The sequence below is a fragment of the Haemaphysalis longicornis genome, unplaced genomic scaffold, assembly GCF_048455015.1.
Source record: "Haemaphysalis longicornis isolate Haplotype H1 unplaced genomic scaffold, Haemaphysalis longicornis Haplotype H1 scaffold_1, whole genome shotgun sequence".
Taxonomy (NCBI): Eukaryota; Metazoa; Arthropoda; class Arachnida; order Ixodida; family Ixodidae; genus Haemaphysalis; species Haemaphysalis longicornis.
This window is the reverse complement of record NW_027526203.1, coordinates 466,316,147-466,337,959: the sequence shown is the minus strand read 5'-3', so window position 1 is coordinate 466,337,959 and position 21,813 is coordinate 466,316,147. Positions and strand designations below refer to the sequence as shown.

Genomic DNA, 21,813 nt, shown 5'->3' with positions numbered 1-21,813 from the left:
AGGACCTCGGTTTAACGAAGCTGAAATGTCCTCACAATGGTTATAACAAACCTTTTTTTTACACAAACGAGCATTTATGAACCATTTTGGTACCCGTCTTTTAGCACACGACGGCTTACGTTGCATCATAGATGCAGTAATTCAAAACTTGCGCTAGCTAGGGGCTGCCAACTCCTGTATACTAAAAAATGGCTTCAAGCGCCTGGACGCACGCACGAGGGTGTGCGTCTCCCGGGCTCCTGGTAGGGTGCCTGGAGGTTCCTCGAGTCACTCTACTAGGATGCGGCAAGCCTGCTGCGCCGCTTCTTTGGCGCTCACGATGAAGGAGAGGACGGACTCGAAATCACGGCTGCAGCTTAAAAAGCCATCATTGGCCTGAAGAGAACGCGGCAAAAATCTATCAAGGACTGTTTCTCTGTGTAGTGAGCCACCGGCTCGTGTGCTGCCAAATGATCAGAGATGAGTCGTTTGGCATGAATAAAGTAACGATCCTTTCATGTTTTTTTTTACCTTTCACCTGTCTTTTTTTGTTTTTGTGGGATGTTGTGAGTTTTGGTGGTGAGTACATCCTCTCTTGCATGTAAATTGTCAATAGAAATGGACACTGGCTATAACGAAATACTAATGGCTATAACGAAGCAATTATAACTCCCCCTTCAACTTCGTTACAACCAGGTTTTACTGTATATCTTTTCGGGTCTGCTGCCACGAGTCAATACAACGGACCCTGGCAGGGATAAACCAGCGTTCGTCCCATCTTTTACACCGCTTCGCCACCTTGTGCTGACCTTTCTTTATTCTTAACCTCCGTTTGACGCTGGTTCATGTGCGAATGTCTGCAGGCGGAGCAGACCACTTGCTGAACAGACGGAAGCCAAGCAGGTGGGTACTGATGGGCGAGGGCTAACCTTCGACGGCCCTACGAGGCAGCAGAACGCCAATGTGCCAATTGCGAGAAGTCAAAGTCCATGTGGCCAGTGGACCGCGAAATTGAAGCTCCCATCGAGCCGACAAACGAGAAAACACGTACGACGCAAACCCATGGTGATGACCACACGCCCACTTTCCTCACCTGCTCGATCCATGTTTCTTCCTTTCACGACGCTTTCCTCCCCCCTCTCTCTGCTTATCAGTGTCTTTCAAAGACGTGTTGTCGCTTCACTTCTTGCTTTCTCGCCTTTTTCCACCACCACCTCGTACTATCGTTCGTTTCACTTGGCCTTGGCAGTTTCACACTTGAGAAGGGAAATTGAGAGGGGAAAGCCCCTCTCAATTTGCTCAGCCGCGTCGGCCTTCCCAGCTTATCTCGCGCGCGCAAGGCGCAGGGCTGGCGGGCTAGCGCAGACGCTGCGGAGGGGATGGGGGTACAAAATGGGCGTTTCTTCTTTTTTTCAGAAACTTTGGATTTTAGCTAAAGGTTCGCAAATTATGCGAGAATGTGCTAAATGTAGTAGTTTAAATAAGTTCTTAGCCCACCTGTCGCGTGAGACCGTCTACTAGACTGGAATGTATCTGTAACCCGATCATACGACACCCCGGTCATACGACACTTTCACGCGGTCCCTTGAAAGTCGCATTATCTGGGTTCCACTGCACTTTAAGGAATGACATCCTTTATGCCAAAAAACAATCCAAATGGGTACATATTTGGGGAAAAAAAAATTGTTTTGCTTCTAATGTGCACACAGTGTGAGGCCACATTGCACACGGTGTTGGCGCACTGCTTGCCATCCTTGCCATTTCCATGACAAAAATCTACAGCATCGATCTCGAAAGCACAGAAGCATGCATCCCGCATGATGCTCGTCCACATAATGCTCGTCCCTCTTGAGCTTCTTCTGCATTCTTACCTCGTCAACTACGGAAGGCGGATAGGAAGCAACTTGAACTTAGACGGACACCAAAAGATGAGAAATACAGGACGTGCCACTGTCCTGTATTTCTCATCGTTTAGTGTTGGTCTGAATTCAGCTTCCAATCCAAATCAGTACCAAACCAGAGCCATCCAACAAGTATGGAAAAACATAATAGTACGTTGACAGTGTGAGTAGGGTTCATCTCAGGCTCAGCCTCTGCCGCCAGGAATCGAACCAGCGACCTTGTATGGCCCAATGGCTGAGGAAGGATGTGTTTGCAGCGCCACTCACTGGGGCAGTCGGTGAAGTACCAGTTGGGGGCTGGGCAGAGGCTGGTGTTGAGCCGGAAGGCCAGCAAGCCCGCAGGGGACAGGGGTCCCGAAGCAGAGCCCTCCAGGCACTGACCCTTGCCCGTGTTGCTGCCGTCGTCGCACCAGCCACACCGCTCGTGCTCCTGGCACGCGCTGCACGTCTGGAAGTCTTCGCACGACAGGGCTGCATCACGTTTGTTCGTCCACCAGGGAATTTGCTTCAGTTCTCCACTCACACTGTACTGACACGCAACAAACTGCACTGGTGCCACCCCACCTCAACGAACGTACTTATGCCAGTGCAGCAGCTTTTGCCCACACCTTTTCTTTTACCTCGAGCCTAGAGCCTTCAAACCAGTGCACACATGTGGGGCGTGAGATATAGGAAAGAAAGAAGGAGATAAAGGTGGGATTGAGAGGTGTCAGAGGGGAGCATAACAAACAAAGGTGCTCCGATTCGTGCAACTGCATAATCTATGACAAGGTGTGTACAGACCTGCTGTAGCCTGCCACTTTGAATATAACTCTCCCAAGCATGCGGTTAGAAAGCTGCATTGCAGGCTGTTGGCTAATAGTTATGGCTAGTTATGGCAAAAGTACTTAAAGCCCATAGCACAACAAATTCATCCCATCAAGAAAAGTACAGCATCTCGAAGGATGCGTTTGTCACATAAAAGCTGCCACTTGTCACAACTGAGCTGCTAGCCTATCCAAGATAGTTCAGCAGTTGGACTTGGAAAAGCCCTAAGTAGACTAGAACATGACTGTAGGAAGCTCACAGCTCAATTTAGTGCCCAGTGGCTGACCATTGCCCCGTGAAGAGTACAAGTGACCAAAGGCTGTACTTTTCCAAGATAAAGGACAACAGAAGTGCTGATACTAATCAAATAAAACAGCTAAGAATCACACCTACAGAGCTTGACAACCACTTTCTTTAAGGGGGCAGTTGGGTCTTTGGGGCCGAAAAACGGTCAAAAAAAAGCGTTTTCTCAAAAATGGAATTTTTGGCCTCCACGGCCATTTTTCTATCAGCCTGTAAATTTCCTCATCAAAAGGCATCATATTTTGTTGTTATTATATTATAATAGCATTTTAAAGTGCACTCTACAGCTCAGTTAGCGCAGAATTCGATGGTGAAACGGCACTTTTCTTGCAATGCAAAGCTAGCATTTCATCCTCAGATATCTTGGCACCCAGAGCAGGTACAACTTTAATTCTTTTTGCTTCTGATACCAAAATGTGTGGAGAATACAATATAGGAAACAAATTTTTTAAATGGAGGCTTTGGAAAATTATTATTGTGTTCAATTGGCACCACCTGCGAGCCATTTCTGGCAGAGCGCGGGAGAAGCGAAGTTCCCTGTGTTGTAAAACGACCAAAAATAGCTAAATCAAAAAATTTCTTCCTATGTTGTATTCTTTAGTCATTTGTCTGCCTAGCCACATGGTAATTGCCATTCTGCATAGAGTGGTTATTTTGTAACTGTGTCCCAAAATAATGGCAATTAATCAATAATTAACTCAAAATATAATCAGCTTACAAAAAATCTAATAGGAGATTTGAAATCAGCACAAAAAACTCTATAACGCAGTGCAGTTTCATTAAAATTGGTTGGTAAATAAAAAATATAGCTCTAAGACCAGTCTGCCCCCTTAAATGTGGATGCCAAACAAAACTGCCAACTTAAAAAAAAAAAAAGAAAGGAAAAGTGCAACTACGTCATATCTTTAAATAGGAGGCCCCCTAGACCTCCTCCTCCCATACTGCACATGAACAATAAATGAAATTAAATTAACAAAAAAAAAAGTTGCTGCCATGGAATAAGAAGACAGGTGTGATGCAGCAATCAGATATTTAATTAATATTCCAACATTTTTTTTTAAAATTTCATGTGCATTTGAGCGGTGGGAGCGCCCCTTAATTTGCAAGGTAGCATGCGACAAGCTTCGACTGCTGCATGGTTTTGCCTAGAAATGTGATTTCTTGTTCATGTGACATTCTTTCCCTCCATGACCTTCACTGTGAGGTTTCACACTGACAGAATGATGTAGCCCAGCAACAGTGTGTGCCATGGGAAAATAAATATGCCGGTGTTTCATGCAAGCTTCACACACTGGCGACACACGCCAGCGACACTAATCTTCAAACTGAGGGCATATGCACGCTCATGCGTAAAAGTACCCCCGGCCCGCGGACACTGCCTGGAGAGAAAGAGAAGTGTGCCCCCCCCACCTGAACACTTGGTGGTGGTCCATTCAGTGCACTGGGCCAGGGGAAAAGTGGCGGCATAGGCATTGGTCTCGAGGCACCGCTGCTGGCTGATGCACCACATGCAGCTGCCAGACACGCACGCCTTGCAGGTGGTCCGTGAGCTGCACGAGTTGTCACACTTCACCCGGTAGTTGTCCGACAGCACCGCCTTTTCCGTCTTGTTGCCTGGGCACCCAAGGAGCAGCACCCCCTCAGGCCACGCTCAGCTCCACCGAAAAAGAGCACACGAGGCACACTGGGGATGTGCTGCAGGGTGTTCCCTCAGTGCACGCTCAGCATCACCACTTCCCCTCTTACCTCCAACAGAACAAGGACCCCATTTATTCCGTGGCCCCTAACATTCTTCTCATTTCAAACTCCCATCCACCTCTACACCTTTCCTGGCTCCTCATCCCTTCCTTTCATACCCACTGTCACTTGCGCAGTCTGCCAGTTGCCTGTTCTACACATCACGTATCCAACCAAAATCCCCCTCTTTCCCCTTTTAATTGGGACTACAATGCTACAGATTCAAACTTGCTCCCTAACCCATTTCACTACCTTTGAGTGTGAAGCCAGCAGTCATGAAGGTATAACCGGGCGGCAGACAAATGCCCTTTCCCTTTCATTGTGAAGGTCAAGACAAAGGCCAGTTCAAGAGTTGTTTTCTTGTGTCCGCTTTCAGCACTTGCTGCCGACTAAATTACCAGCAATTCTGCCAACGTCTTCCAGACAAAATGACCTCGGAAACATAACATCATCTAGACTTAATTCAGTTGCGGAAATGCAGCTGCCAAGGCAGAGGTTCGAAGTTCAAGACTTCAAACCCAGCAGCTCGAGCTATTGAAGACTCCTACATGTTTGCAAGCTATTCCCAGCCATTTTTTCTTGACAAGTGTCGAAGCGTCCAAGGATCACTCACAGTGTTTTGCATTTATTGCAAACCAGCACTCTTATTCTGCTTCACCAGCGTTCTTACAAGAAAAAGCATGTTAGAAGCACATTTACATGCTACCGCATTAAGTCAATGCAATAAAAAAAGACTATGAGAATGTCTGAAAAAATGAATGTAAAAAATTACTGCAACACTTAGGACCTCTTTGTACACCACGTTTGCAGTTCTCTTCTCTGGTGCTAGGTGCTAAATGTGCGAAATTCTGCACATTTCGAGTCTCTAGGCCCAGCGGTTTTGGAAGGGTGAGGATTCCACAAAACCAGATGTGATAATTTAGCACTGTTTAAATAAATTTAGCTAGACACAAGGACTAGTTCGATAACTTTATGGGAATAAACAATCTAAAAAATTTTGTAAAAACCTGCCTAAGCTTTGTTTTCACACTTTTCGGGATTATCTCCCATTGTTAGGCCTCTGCATCCCGGAATGAGAGCACTCTCAAAATTTTCAGTCTCAGTCAGTTCATCAGTCAGTCAATCCCACTACGAACCCACACAGGTATAGACAGAACAGCAAGGTTACATTTTTCCTTCCCAAGTTTCCCAAGCATTCAACTGTACCAGAACATTGTCCCGTCTTACACGTTGACCCCACAGATGGTACAAGCCCAAGAGAAAGCCCCTCAACACACAAGCACACAGATAGCAAGCCTGTCAACTTTACCTGAATCCCGAACAAAGGTGTAGCAACGATGATCATTCTGCCACCCACAGTGAAATTCCGTGTGGCAAGCATGGCAATTGTGCAGCTTGTCACAGTTACTGCTTTCTGACTGCTGGCACTGCTCGACGTCGGTCTGGTTCTCCCGTGCATCAGCCTGGCCCTGCAAGAGACATTTGGCCAGTGGTCAGCCCGGCTCCCATTGCAAGCTGCTGCAATCATCAGGCACGTCCCAGTGGTCTGTTCTCACCCACAATAAGGTGCCCACGAACACAGGCTTAGGAGATTGATTTGGATTGATTATAAAGTTTAACGCACTGACCCTACACAGGCGATGAGGCGAGCCGTAGTGGAGGGCTCCGACTAATGCTGACCACCTGGGGATCTTTAACGTGCGCCGAAATCTCGAACGTGCGGGCATCTTCACTTTTTGCCACGGGCTTAGAAGACAACCTTCCACTTTATCTGCAGCTGTGATGGTGAGCACTGATTTTAATTCCCGTGCTGGGGCAATACTTCGTCCAAGGATGGTCATTTGTTATAATAGCTACAACACAAGGCTAGACGGCCCAGATTGTGTTATACAATCTTGCTACTGACTTGAGTACAGCTCACACGCCGTGCATGCAGGGTCAAGATTTTGCAAAAACTAATATTATTCTCTTTTTTCCCTCTCGGGTTCAAATGCTCACCAAGAATGCATTGTAGGACGTAATGCCAGCAAGTTTACCAGCTGCTGCAAGTCTTTGAAATGGAGCAAAAGAAAAACAAAACCTCCCCGGAGTTCAGTTCCTGCTGTCAGTTCACAAACCTACTACTTACAAACTTAATTTTTAAGGGGACCCTAGCCTTTCACCCACTGTTGTTACTTTTTAACCTACATGCTTGAAATTTTTATAAAAAGTGTCTTTTGGCATGCTGAAGAAAAATATGCATTCCATTTTTGTCTATGCAACATAAAGTTTGAAGTTAGGTAATGTATTATGTCACACCATTCTGCTCAAATACCTTTGTTAGCAATGCACTGAATTATGATTTACATTATACTGATCTGTGTTCGATAAGGACCAGAAAGTGCAACTATACCACAGCTGCAATTTTAGCTTTCTTGCAAAAATTCTCACCATATGAAATTTCCGGTTATAACATCAGAGTGGTTTCTTGGGCGAGTTGGTCATTCATCGTGTTAGTAAGCGCGAAATGAACAAGGACGAACGAAGTGAACGGGACACAGCGTAGTGTCCTGTTCACTTCGTTCGTCCTTGTTCATTTCGCGCTTACTTACACGGTTCCTGTTACAAGGCACTAAGGTTTCGGTAAAAAAAAGTACAAAAGTTGTATACTTATGGTGACAAGTGTTACAGTTCCCTACTTTCATTGCACTATCAAGTTGACAAGCTTTTGAATGCAGCAAGAATGACACACATCTGCCCGAAACGTCCCAAGACAATGCAGCCAACAATTGGTCATATGGAAAAAACAGTAATTTTGAGAAAACAAAGGAAAAAAATTAAGGAATGTAAGCAACAAGAATGACCATTTAGAGTATATTGGAGTGCAACAGTTCAGTAGATACCCATAAGAGGACTGTAATATGTTCGAAGCATGTCCTTTAAAACTTGTAGACTATGAATGAAAACAGTTCATAAAATTGGTTTCTTGGCAATTTCTTTAGTCTGAGGACCAGAGCTGCGGTAAATTCACCAGACAAAATTAAGCACTAAAGCAACATTAATATTCCATCAATAAATATCCGAAAGGGTTTTTTTTTTTTGCTATTGTAACTTTTTGCAATCTGCAGTACTCTTGACTTTGGTAAACGGCCATTCTGGTCTGTTGTTGGGCAGCATCCGGCAAACCTTCCCAGGCTCATTTCACTTGAACTTAGCACGTTTCGTCTTGTCTATCTGGCGGCTATAGGAAGTGAGTAAACACTAGCTTTTTTCTAGTTTTGCTCCTTTTCCGCTAGAGGGCACTGCTTTAGAGCTATGGGGCTTTTCGAACTTGAGTGCTAGCAATGCATGGCCGTATTCTTGCAATGTGCATTCTATGATACAGATTCTCAAACTTTTAGCAGAACCGAAGGAGTGTTAGATAAGGAAGATAAGTATGCATGATTATCCGACTGGACCAAGTGGCGGCAACAACCGGAAAACAGAAACGCTGCTCTTCGGCAAAAGTGCACACGAGGGAATAACCACACCCTTCCCAAATATCACTGGAAGGCTTGGGCATGTAGAGACAAATAAACATCCCATGTGACATTCTTGCACAACTGTTCATTGCTTTTGCAGTGACCAAAATTAGCAAAAAAGTTTCAGACTGCGACCACAGAGGGTTAGGACGATCAGTAAGGAGCCGGAGTAGAAGTTCAGCTACACAGACAGAGGTGCCCAATTGTAACTGGACAGGTTTCCACTAACCTTGGACCCTTTGGGACAGCGCTTGTGGGCACAGACAGTGCCGCACCACACACAACCATAATTATTTTGCAAGCAGCTGGGGCAAGAAGTTTGCTTTTCACAAAGCACAGTCAGGTTGGCGGCTGGAAAGAAACATTTTCAAGCAATTTCACCACCTTGCAAGACGAGCACAGCAAGCTACAAAACAGCATGAGCAATGTTCTTAAGGCAATCCTAGTCTAGACTGGACTGAAACTTGCTAGATGGCGATTTCTTACATGGGGATGAACGACACAATGAGTTGTGGGCTCTGGCCCACAAAAAAGTGAGTACCCGATGGGTTCAAACTTTTTGATATGTGCTAGTGCCCATGTTCCAAGCTCCCACCACTTGAACTAAGGCACCTAATATCTCGACCAGACAAACAGAGAGAAATGTGGTGCCCGACTTCTGAGACAGGGCATTCACTCCCTCCTGTTTTTTCAAATGTCAGGGAGAATGTCTGGGAAGCGTTACCAAAGCAGATGTCACATGTATACTTACACCAATTCTACATCAATCAACACAGCAAGTGATGCTGAAATGCTCCATGATGCATCCAAACCAATCAAAGGTTAAAAACTACAGCACATAGCTTGGAAGAGCGGCAATTAATGAAACCAGCATAGCCACATCCCATATAATGACCTTTCACCCCCCTACAGCTTCCCAAGTTTCCCTTGCCTAGTTTGCATTCCCTGTTTCACTGCTGTCACCATTTGAACAGGGGAGGAGCATGAAAGCATGAAGGCTGCCATCGAAGGTGGAGCACAGAGGTTGGCAAAACCCGCATGCGAAGTGGGACAAGTGCCAAAACTGGACCTGGTTCCCAAACCATCCGTACCCGACTTCCGTGGGCACGTGTGGATTCCCTTGGTGGTGTTGAAGAGGTGAAACCCCTGGCAGGCCTTTTTGTCCGGGTTCCAAGCGCATTTGACGCCAGCCGCTGATGTAATGCACTTCTCAGGGGTGGAAAAGCTTCGACACGACCCTGGGGGATTCGGATGGCACTACTTGTGAACTGCTCTTTGGAATTCAAGGGAATTGCCATCTGGCCAGGCATTGGGGCTTCTCTGAGAAACTCACCTGGTGTATACTTTACGATATTGGTCAGCATCTGGCCGTTAAATCCGCCGAAAATGTACATTGACCTGCACGCACAAGCACACGCAAATTAAAAAAATTGCCAATAAAAATTTGTTTGCACACATTAGTAGACAGCTCAGGCCTGATTTTACGAGGCTGACAGGAGCCAAGAAATATTTTGTCAAATCAGAAACCTCACTAAATGCATTGGCTCATGGTTGAGAAATTTAAACTTTTTGTAAAATAACTGAATTCGCAAAACAGCACTTCATGAAACAGGACTTAAGCTGTATCTAGGAATTTCTGGGTCATCAAGTCAGGTGGTCCTTGTTTGATAGTGGAAAGGTGAACTAGAAAAGTGGCATGAGACGCCCTTAGCAACACTAATTTTTTTTTTAAACAGTATGTAGAACGTGATAAACAGCTTAGAAGGCCTAATGCAGCACTTAAAGGGACCCAGAAAAGCTTTGTGAAGGTGGCAATCAAATGCATTCAGGTGGTATAACACATAACGGGGGATTTTTGAGCCAAGTGTGAGCCCCATACGTTGTACGGATAATTTGTAAACAATTTTTGAAGATCGCCTTTCTCAGCCGATGAGCGCGCCGCAGCTGACGCAACGGTGATCGCGGCTGACGCAACGGCGAGGCGCCCCCCTGATTCGGCCCATCGTCGGTCGCCGGTAACATCACTGCCATTGGCTTCCGGCTGCTCTTCCTCCTTTCTGCGTGATCCCGAGGCAAAGGCGGGTCCCTGCAGCGATTGACGCGTGCCTAGGCGCAGGAATGTAGCTAGCGGAGAACGGAAGTCGAGCGTCGCGATGTCACATGGCTATTCCCAGTGTTTCCAGCTGCTTTGAAAGCAGCAGAGAGGGAGGAGGAATCGATCGGCAAGGGGTGAGAGGTGCACTTAATTGCTTCTGGCGCACCTAATACTGAATGTAGATCAATAATTCCAACGGCGTTGCATCACTATATTGGTACTACGCGACAATAAAGGCCTTTTGTAACTTTTACAAAAGGCTTTTCTGGGTCCCTTTAAATGTGTCGCAGTAGCGCTGGCATGGCACATACCAGTGCAAAAGCCCATAAACAGTGCAGGATCCTAGTAGGAAAAGAATACAGCACTGAACAAGTAATAAGGAAGTAATACCAAAGGCACTAATAATGATATATGCCAAATAAAATTTTTATCAACAATTTTTTGTGCGCAGTGCCCACCAATGTAAGCATTTAATGGGAGACACTGATCTCAAAATGAACTTTTTTATTAATACATGTATGATAATGAATATGTGCTTTGCCTCCCACACTTAAAAACCCCTTCACCAGCATTCTTGTCCAAGCTTTGCATTTCAATAAAAGTGAACAAACCAGCTGCTCAAACATGAGTGGATGATTGGCACTTACTCGTTGTAGACCACAGCAGAGTGGCCGAAACGCTCAAGCTGGAGGTAGGACGACGAAGGCACCGACAGTGTCTGCCATGAATCACACTCTGCGCAGAAACGTTTAAAATTTATCAAACACCTAATATGTTCACACTCTTCGCATGCTGTTCACTTTGGGAATACTTCTTTCTTCCCCCTCGACCCTGTTCATTTAGGCTATAAAAGCTGGGAGAGTGTGCCAACAGGTGAAAAAGCCATGGTGAGACAATAATAATTAATAAGAAGCATTTAATATAAGCCATGAAATTGAAAAAAGAGATCCCGAGTTGGCTTCACTTTTTGACTTCACAAACCCACAACCCCATGTGAAAGCCCCCCAAAAGACTTTTGTCTGGCAGTCCCTATGGCTTGTTGGACTGGCAGCGTCCACTACTAACCAATGTCGTAGGCCAGAAGGTCGGCAGAGAAGCACTTGTCGCCTGTGCTAAAGGCAGTGTCATTGTGGGTGTTGCCTCCAAAAACGAGCATCATCCGGTGCAACAGCACAGCACTGTGTAGGTATCGGTGGGAGGTGCTGGGTGCCAACAGAGTCCTGCAATGGCAACGCCAACAGTGAGCACACTCCACTGGAGGTACGATGCGAGACTGGGGCTAAAATCTCGCAGCTTCTGAGAAACTTCTAGCAGCAAACGTAAGGTGAAGACAAATATTACTTACCAATTGCTTCAAACAGCAAATTGAAACAGCATAGTGGCAACGAAGGCAGAAAGCAAGAAATGTTATAACTAGAGGTGTACAAATACTAAATTTTAGACCGTGAATTGAATATGAATAGTAAAAACTGATTGCGAATCGAATCGGACATTTTTGAATATGAATATATTAGCTTTAGAGTGTATAGAGTGTATAAATATTCTATAATAGGAAAAAAGATAAGGTAATTTGCAACACATCTGAGTGTTTACGTAGTAGTGCTTGGAAAAAAATGTCACAAATCTAGACATAAAAGATAAGGACAAGATGGCACAGCAGTGGAACAAAAATGTGGCATACACTACCACAAAGAGAGAGAGAGGGAAACTTTATTGTACAAGGCAGTTAAGAGGGCAGGGTGGCCAGCGGCATGAGCCTGGCGGCGACAGCGGTGGCTCGGTTCACCAGGGAGATTTGGATCCCCAGATCCGAGCTACCCAGCGCCCCCTACCACTGCTCATCACACGATATGGAGGGTAATAGATCATTAGGACATGCCCACATGGAGTGCGACACGGTGGCTAGACCACCGCACGAAGGGCAGTTGGGGGAGGGAAATAGTGAGGGGTGAATATGGTGCAGCACCGCACGACATGGAAGAGTGTCGGTCTACAAGAGCCGCCACGTGCGTTCCTGGGAATTGTTAAGGCTGACATGAGCGGGGGGAAACGCACGGCGGGAGAGACGGTAGTGTAGGACCAAGTTGTGATAGCTGAGGAGGCTATCTCGAGCCGATCTGGCACCAAGTGAGGGGACAAGGCTGGTGCCCGCTCGGATAGTGAGTTCTCAAGCAGAAATGCAGGTTCCTCAACATGCTGTGATGACTGTCCCTCTGGACAGTCATTAGAAAGAGGCTAGGCATGCTAGAGGCTGGTATGACTTTGCTGCAAGCCAACAAGTAATAACAAAAAATCATATTATTGGGAAACTTTTTCCGTTACAAATTTTATACCTGTTACATGGGCACTTGCAACGGCCATTAGTGCAAACGGCAGTTGAATGCCATAACAGCCCTGCGAACTGAACGGTGGTGGCCAAGCTCACACGGCACTTTCCATGTTCAGTTCTGTTTGGATGACTTATTACGTGACTCTTGTCCAATTATCTTCTGCTCTGCGTCCTGCACAGTGTACAGTAAAACCTCGATGATACAAATCTCGCGGGACCGCGAAAAATATTTGTATCATCCGAAATTTGTATGAACAAACACAGACCAAAAAAAAAAAAAAAAGAGCAAAAAAAAAAGTTTTCGTTTATTTCTTTTCTTCCTTTTGCGTGAAAAAATCGGAGACATTTAAAAATTTTTTTTTTTAACCTCCATGTCGCTCAGTGGTCCTTTCTCGACTTCCGTCTCCTCACTCGCAATGCCCATGCTCACTACAGGAGCGTTTTTGCACGCGATTCATGCGCGTCGATGTTGCGCGCGCGATATTTTCACGCTCGTGTCGGCGATTCAGCGCCCACGGCCACCTGTGCCTCGGTCAGAAAATGACGCGCGATGCGCATGGCAGTGGGAGGAGCCTGAAGACTTGCGCCAATTGGAAGGCATGCGCCTCATGGCGGCAGTTTCGAAGCGCTCAAGACAGCCGGCTGGCTTTGCCAGATGTTTAGGCTTAGCACCCTGTCAGATATTTCATGAGCGCTTTTACTACCAGCGCGGACGATGTTTTATAGCACCGTTTTCACCCACATTATTAGTTTATTTGCCGCACAAGAAACTTCGTGTGTGCTTTGAGCGGTCAGAAGCAGTCGCTCGAGCGCCCCGCACCACTTCGCGACCAAAGCCGCCGCCTTGTTGCCGCGGCCGGCTGTGCCCTGCGCAGTGTGCGGGTGGTTTCACGGCGGTGTCAGCGCGCCTGTGGAGTGCGCGGCGCATTTCCGCGAGCAGAGAACAACAGCCTAGAGAAAGAGCGACAAAGAGGGGAGAGAGAGCTTGTACGTCGCTGTCGTTCGCTCACTCGGCAGTTGGGCGCCTTGCCGGCTCGTTCGTATCATCCGCTGGGCCACGCAGGTCCGTTCGTAAGAGCCGAAATTTTTCCCACAGCAAACAATGAAATTTCGCCGGGGCTTATTAGAAATTCATATCACTCAGAATCGTATCATCGAGATTCCACTGTATTTCATTTACTCTCAATTAGCAACAATTTTTTGTAACAGTACTGGAGAGCCTCGTTTAGCCGATCCAATCCACGGTATTGCAAATGGCTGCGTTTGCTGTGGTTTGAACGAGGTGAAGAGTCCCATTTCAGAATCCAGGCTTATTAGAAATTCATATCACTCAGAATCGTATCATCGAGATTCCACTGTATTTCATTTACTCTCAATTAGCAACAATTTTTTGTAACAGTACTGGAGAGCCTCGTTTAGCCGATCCAATCCACGGTATTGCAAATGGCTGCGTTTGCTGTGGTTTGAACGAGGTGAAGAGTCCCATTTCAGAATCCATGCTTGTATTAACCACAGCACCGCTCTCCTGTCAAATGCGTCAGCGGCGGTGTCCACACGAAGTGTTTTTGCAGCAGCGCGTTCGCCTGTAGCAGGGACACATTGTTGCCGGAGGCTGCCATCTTGCCTTATCTGATGACGAAACAGATGCAAACAGCGGCGAAACGGAGACCACCAAGATTTGTTGGTGCTGATTGGAGTTGGGTTTCCAACAGCGCTCATGCTGCCATCTAACTCCACCTAATGGCCCTTAAGGGCAACTGCTGTTTTCTTTATGGTCATTGATCAGCACGTGTTAATTAAGCATTTTTGTACAGCTTTGCAATTGTGCAAAAAAAAAGCCAGCCCAACGGAGCATGCTGTACGGTGAAACTTTAAAACTTGAATTTAGTGCAGCACAGCCAACTTTTATTGCACTATTATTCATGAATTTCAAATATTCAAAAACTTTGAACAGTGATTTCACCCTAAAAATCGAATAGCAAACACTATTCTCAAAGTATTCAAAGTTTAGAATATTCGCACACCTCTAGTTATAACCAATGAAACAAGAAAAATCCAGCCCGTAACTGGCAAGCTTTTAAAACTGACAAGTCACCAACACTGAAATGACACTTGAAGTCTCAAAACATTCAAATTAGTAGCTAGCAGCTGTTACAAATGGGCACTTCATCTTGTCACTAGCAAATAACCTGTGCCTAGGACTGAACTCGGCGTAGCCAAGGAGTCTGTCTAGGCTCACCAGGTGCGTTCGTGAGGCTGGTAGGTGTAGAGATAATCAACCACCACGCCCGTGGTTGTCTGCGAGTGGTAGCCCCCGAACACCAGGATCTGACGCTTGACGGGGTCGTACACTGTCGAGTGACCATAGCCACCCTTCACGATGGCGCCCTTCGCTTGGACGATTTCCCACTTGTTGGTGCCTGCGAGAAGAGTGCACCAGAAAGGCGGTCAATGCAGGAACTACTTAAGCCTACTTGAAGCATGCCCTTGCTGCACCCGCCTGATTAGCTGAACTGTTCCCAGAAAGGAGGTATCTGAACAATATGATGACAGTGCAGATTCCAGCTAAGCCACACCAGCCATCCAACAGAAATCCTCTCCCTGCTTTCAGAACGTTTGGAGGAGTTGCTGTTATGTAATCGTGAAAATGTGATAAAAAGTTTGGATCTCTTTACATCAAACCTGCATGTTCACCATTATCTGCTCACTTTGAGGCCCGCACATGAATTTTGAAAGAAGGGTGCTAGTATTGACACCATGTACACGCATGTGTGTACGCACTTCTTTCTCTTCTTTCTTTTCTTTCTGTCTTTTCTCCGACACCCTTCTTCCCCCCCATTAGGCCAAAGAGCCATTCCACAATAAATAAAGACATTTCATTCATTCAGTATTGACTACTACTATAATTTCTTCACTCATTCGTATAGTGTCAGCAGCCATCTTCCCGTGCTTCGAGGCTCCGAAGGAAGGATCGCCGCATTGCCACAGGTAGCGTTGCATTCATGCGCATTCCTGAGGGTCATTTGAAGCGACTTCGTGGAAGAGGAAAGAGGTTGAATAATAATAGTTGAAAACCGCATGTGCAGTGCATTAAACTCTCAGTTTGTCACTTGTGTGCATAGCATCACAGCCATCTTCCTGCGTTCTAAGGCTTCGAAGGTATCTCGTAATTTCAGAGACACGTGCGTGGTGTGTGAGCGGGATGGCTGCAAGCGCATAGAGGCTTCTTTCTTCGCAATCATCACAATGAGAGGTATGTACATTTCGAATCTTACGTTTGTTTATTTTCTCGTACGAGGCAGTGTTCTGCGCGGGAGAGAGAGAAAGGCGCAATGCTCGTGAATTAGTTGAAACCTGTATTTGTGCATTCGCAGTCCCCACACCCCTTTTTTTTTCTTTTTCTTGCTCTTTCTTTCTTCCTTTTCTTTTTTCTGATTTCTTCTTCAGGCTCCTAGGGCACAACCCATGCAGGTATGGAGTGCTACCTTCTCCGGAAGTAACCATCATCCCAGATACCTATGAGGCTAAACTAGATAGGTTCAACGACACTGAGAAGGCTCTTTGGCACACAAACAGCCCTCCCTCAACAGAGAAGGATTTGGTCACCCTGATGTAGTAGTTGGCCTCACCCACCCTGACTGACCAATGCCCTCAGTCACCAGCAGCTGCAGAGCACTCGATCATGGTGGAAATCAGGCCAGCGATTCAGCAGAGGGTGCTAAGAATCTCTGGGTCTGGACAGGCCGCCACTGGAACTTGACCCTGGCAACGTTCAACGCACGCACTCTGTCTAGCGAGGGAAGCTTAGCAGTATGTACTATTAGAAGAGCTCTCAGACATTAGGTGGGATATTAAGTGAAGTTAGAAGAACAGGAGAAGACCTCATGGAGCTTACTAGCAGGCATATTCTGTGCTACTGAGGACCTCAAGAAAAAAAAAAGCATGGGGTGGGATTCTTCAGCATTAAAGGGTTACTGACACCGATTTTCATTGTTATTATTATTACAAAGTTTGCCTCCTTTACTCAACAGAATACTCTGGCTGAAAATATGAGTGGCCTGCGATGCGTGGAACGTACTTCAATTTGATCTCATACAGTTGAGGTGTCAATCTTTTGACAGTGAGACAATTACAGAAACCACGAAGGGTGAACACAAGTCAGCTGTGAGCATAATAGAAGTTCATTTTCCCAACAAGCAAGAGCTCAGTTTTCACGCCACAACACACAACTTACTTTCATGCGTGACTACCAGTAATGGAATGAAAAAAATTAGTCTAGTGAAAACCTCAAGAGATAAAAGCCAGTGGCCCTCAGTTACAAGTGTGTGTCCTGTGACGACTGTAAAGAAAGGTGAGACAGTGGGAACTATGAACAGGTGCATTATGCGAATGAAAAAATAGATAGCAATGCATTACAGTCGAGCCCACATATGTATAACGGCCCCACTTAAAGCGAACTTTTGCTTATAACGAACAAAATGCGCGTGACCATCAAAATATACGTTATTTCAGTGGCATAAAATCCCACGTACAACGAACGTCTTTGAGCTCTGCCCATCGGTTACAGCGAACGGTCGGCGCCGCGATGGGTTGAAATGACGACCTCTGCCCAGCTCTGCCGGTGCAGGTCGCTTTCTCGAACCTCCTCGCAAGCAAAACGAGCAAAACGGGCTGGCTACATCGCTTCAAGGTGCGGCACGGCATTGTTTTTAAGTTGATAGTCGGCGAGGCAAAAAAAAAAAAAAACGGAGTTATTTCAAGCTGTGCGGAGCGCGGCGTCTACAATGCAGATGAAACTGCGTTATTTTACCAGATGTTGCCGGATAAAACGCACGCTATGAAAGGCGACACATGCACTGGTGGGAAGCATAGCAAAGTGCGGCTCAAAGCTCTTCTGTGCACTAACATGGATAGCAGCAACCGCCGCGTGCCCTTCGTCATCGGAAAGTCGGAAAAGCGGCGTTGTTTTAGGAGCTGTGTGCCCATGTGCTACAAGCACAACGGTAAGGCTTGAATGATGCGCCATTGATTCGCGGATTGGCTGAGCGAGTTCTAACGTGACATGCAGAGGCAAGGCAGGCGCGTACTGCTCGGGATGGCTAACTGCTCTGCGCACCACGTGCAAACTTCCCTGACGGCAGTGACCCTGCTTTTGTTGCCACCCAATACCACTTCGAAAGTGCAGCCGCTTGATTTGGGAATAATACATGCCAGGCATCGTATAGGGCCCGCGTTGTGGAGCGCTTGGTCATAGCTGTTGACCGCCCGGCAGCCAACTTGCCGCTTCGAGGTTCGCTGTATTCAGCTATACAAAAATGAAGGCTGCCTGGTCGGAGGTGACAGCCACCTGCGTGCGGAATTGTTTCTGCACGGCCGGCTTTGTCGACACACAACCTGAAGCCGAGCCTGATGCTTCCGATGGTCAGTGGCAGCGAGTCATCGACTCCGACATGGTGGCCATTACCTCGGCTGGGACGATGAAGATGCTGACACTGCAGAACCGTGCACCGACGACGATATCGTTAATGAAGTGTGGAGGAATCGTTAATGTTAATCGTTAATGAAGCGATGCGGAGGAATCGGACGCGAGCAGCGACGAAACTTCTGAGCCTGCGCCTATAAGCGCGCCTGTTTCAATAGGCTACATAGAGGACCTTAAACAACTTGTTTACGCCAAGGGCCTCTGCAAAGATCACGTGGCTGCTCTAAATAAACTGGAGACCACCTTAAACAAGTCTGCACTGCAGAAACAAACAGCCATCACGGACTTGTTTGCGAAAAAATAAATTGTGTTTTGGCATTTTTTTACTATGGTCCATTTACTATGAACTTCGGGATATAACGAACGGAGGCCGCGTGACGCTCAGGTTTGTTATAAGTGGGCTCGACTGTACATGAAAAAGCAAAACAGACAAGTTTTATGGCATTCACAGAAGAAGCAGTGCCACTTCTTGTCGTAAACACTTCTCGCTTCATAATGCAGTCAATATTTTTGTGTCTGTTTCCTTTTGTGTGGTTCAGGTATGCAAGTAGCACACATGCTTCTTGTCTGTGCCACATGCACTCTCATGCATTTGTTAGATAGCTACCAAGAAATATCTGCAGACCTGTCTGTATTTTGCCCAAATCCCCACTGGCGATGGTCTCAAGTCCCCGCTATAGGCCCCTCACTTGTCGGTTAATGCTTAAAGGGATCTTCAAAAAAGGCAGGCTCTGAAATGAACCCTTTAAAGAGCATGCAATTCTGACACTGCACATCAAGTTTGAACCCGCCAGGTTCGCCCGTGGGACCCAATACCACAGCTTGATGTTGATGCGAGTTTCTCGCAACCTAGGAGCCTCGTTCCCCAATGTCTTCGGGGGGGGGGGGGGGGGGGGGGGGGTCCCTGGCAAACATGCCACACGCCCCACACAACAGCAGTAGCAGCAACACCTCGTTCACGTGATGCTCGTCATGCCCTCCACCGAATGTGCACAGTGGCAGAGCCAAGGAAAGAGAGCACAGCTCACAGCTCACCAAAGGTGTACTCCTGCACGACGTTGAGGTACCCATAGTCGGGGTTGTGCCCAAAGATGACCACCATGGTGTTGTCGACAATGGCTGCCGTGTGGCCCGCCGCGGTGAGGGGTGGGCACAGCTCGTTCTGGCACTCGGGCTGGTGGGGCGAGAGCTGGGCCCAGCGGAGCTCTTCAGGGTCCCAGCGCCACAGGTCGTTGGACGTGCGGCCATCGCGCAGCGTGCCCCCAAACAGGTACAGCTTGCCCTGAAGGGGGAGAGGGTGGGGTGTGGAGAGCAGAAGTTATTGATGCAGGAATAGGCATGGAGATTGTGCTGATAAAAAAAAAAAATCTGTTAACATTAACAAAATTCCAGAAAGGCCCCATATCATATGCCTGATGGGAAAGAATCGACAAACTAGGTACTACGTGGCATACAAGTGCAATGACAACCTGATAGTTTTCTCGATTAATGCTGTTTTTCACCGTTAAAATCGAGTGACTGAAGCAAGGACCCAATAGAAAAACTACCAAATGGGCAAAGATCAGAGATCGAGCTGACAGGCACATTTATGGCCATAAAATTACACCAACCAAAAAAAAGTATGGACTCACTTACGCCCATAAAAGATTACCATCAAATACATTTGGGTCAGCTTGTTATGACAGCATTTGTAACAAGTGGTAACTCTATACAAATGAAAGCAACCAGACCCCAAAGTACAAATAAGGGAGGGGAAATCTCCAAACTGTTATGACAATGCCACGAGACTGTCTATAGTTTGTTATAAGCATGTTTAACAGTACTCATAGTTACTGCAGAAAAAAAGAAAAGAAAAAAAGTAACTGAAACGTGTGACAAGAGGGAAGTTTTTCCTGATGGGGAAAAGTGTTATAGAAGCAATGTGAGCAGCATCCTACCGAGCATTAAGGCATCCTACAAGAGCTTAAGGCCATAGTAATGTTGATTCTCAATTTCACTTCAGCTCTCAGCACTTGCCTCGCTGCTACATAATATTGGAGGCTGCTTTTATGGCTGACCTCAAAACGTCAAAACTTGGTAGCATGTGATGAGACGAAATGCTCACACAATCCAAAGTGCACCCTCCCCCTCCCCCTCCCCCTCCCCCTGCCCCCTTCTCCCAAAAAAGCTCCGTGACTGAGATGCCCACCTTGAAAGCAGGACAGGCATGCTACAATCCCAAGGTCTTTGTGAACCGATCTGTTAATCAGGATAGCTCTGAGCTCCATAGTGCCAATTCCTCCTTTCCTTCCATGCACACTGGTGAAACTGGCAGTGGTTCCATACAGAATTAGCCACGATAATGGGCACTGCCAACAAGGGTTCTGTGCATAGCAGTGTTTTTCAACAATAGAGGAAAAGTGTTGGTATCTCTCAAGTGCTCACTGGACAGACAATACACACACCCTTGTTTTGCAGCTCCCCTCACGCAGCGCTGATAACTGCTCATCTGCAGCCATGTTTCCATTGTGGCTGGTCGTGCTGTCATATTGATATTGGCCGTCAAGTTAAAATGGCAAAAACATGAACATTGTCGAGCTCATCTTCAGTAAACCTGAATGTCACATAGGATGGCAGCAAAGTGAAACAAAACATAATTGCATTCTGTGGTGCACAGGCTTTGCTGGCCTGGGCCAAGAGGTCATACATTGTTGCCGTGTTCCTACCCTTTTGCAACCGTGTGAGCGGGAACAAACAACCAGAGGGTAGGAAGTGGCTCAAACAGGCTGTTTTAAGCCTGGCATTGATGCCCTGGCAAAGGGCTGGCCATGGGAAAGAGATAGAACATACTCTGTATGTCACAACTGAGTGGCCATAGCGGTTGGCTGGTGCACTGGTAGTGGTCGGCTTCACTGTGTGCCACGTGTGAGTGATGAAGTCATACCTGCAATGGAAAAATGATTTGTAGAGCGGCACCACTTCAACTGGCTTGTTTCCACTAACACGTAAGCCAAATACAGCGGTGGACTCCAGGGGCAGTAAAAATAAAGTAAGCTGCCTGCCACCCAAGGGCCACGCTGCACTAGGACTGACATTGCAAGGGTGATAACATTTAACACACCATGTCCCTCCCTTTTTGTGACAGCTATGATTTGATTCTGTTGGTTAACATGCACGTGATCCTTGGCTAAGTTTACCTGATAGGTGCAATTTTTGCAGAGCTTACTTTCTGAATACAGGACTGGCCAGCAGAGACTGTCAGTTAGCTTCAAAGGTATTAAATGTTAAAGTATTGGGGAAAACAGGCTTGTAACTAATATACCATTATATACCCCTATACCGATATAACCTAATGTGCGTAAATTAATGTGACTGTTTAGCTTGAGCTGCGAGATGGTGTGGCTAGCTAGAGTGGAAAAGGTCAAGACAGCCTTATCTGTCCAGAAGTGGCTCATGCTTTGGCAGTGCTCACTCACATCTGGCTATCTAAAATAAACTCATTAAGCCCAAACTACAGGTAATTGCTTCCTCATAAGATGAATGCTCGGACACTGGTTACCCAACAACACTCAGTGATAAGCTTATCTTACCAATAAATTAAGGAACTTTCAATTGAACGCTTCAATTAATACGCTTGCATCTGACACTGGCTAGGCTTGGGAAAGCTGTTAATTATTATGATTTACCTCTCTGTTCAGCCT

At 46.5% G+C, this 21,813-nt stretch overlaps 2 protein-coding genes across 2 annotated transcripts in view; both read right to left on the bottom strand.

The window, feature by feature from the left end:
- The window catches only part of LOC144156213 (pseudouridylate synthase TRUB1-like), a 356,387-nt gene that overhangs the window by 58,090 nt on the left and 276,484 nt on the right, over positions 1-21,813 (bottom strand). The gene's annotated exons all lie outside the window — the stretch shown is intronic.
- Positions 1-21,813, bottom strand: part of Dsd (attractin-like protein dsd) — a 69,242-nt gene that overhangs the window by 18,254 nt on the left and 29,175 nt on the right. The window contains exons 6-16 of the mRNA XM_077688084.1: positions 20,963-21,056; positions 19,169-19,415; positions 14,891-15,071; positions 11,388-11,542; positions 10,970-11,057; positions 9,561-9,625; positions 9,319-9,465; positions 8,457-8,578; positions 6,037-6,196; positions 4,401-4,604; positions 2,148-2,351 (exon numbers count right to left, since the gene is read on the bottom strand). Of these exons, the coding sequence (XP_077544210.1) occupies positions 2,148-2,351; positions 4,401-4,604; positions 6,037-6,196; positions 8,457-8,578; positions 9,319-9,465; positions 9,561-9,625; positions 10,970-11,057; positions 11,388-11,542; positions 14,891-15,071; positions 19,169-19,415; positions 20,963-21,056 (1,667 nt within the window). The remainder of the gene's footprint in view (positions 1-2,147; positions 2,352-4,400; positions 4,605-6,036; positions 6,197-8,456; positions 8,579-9,318; positions 9,466-9,560; positions 9,626-10,969; positions 11,058-11,387; positions 11,543-14,890; positions 15,072-19,168; positions 19,416-20,962; positions 21,057-21,813) is intronic.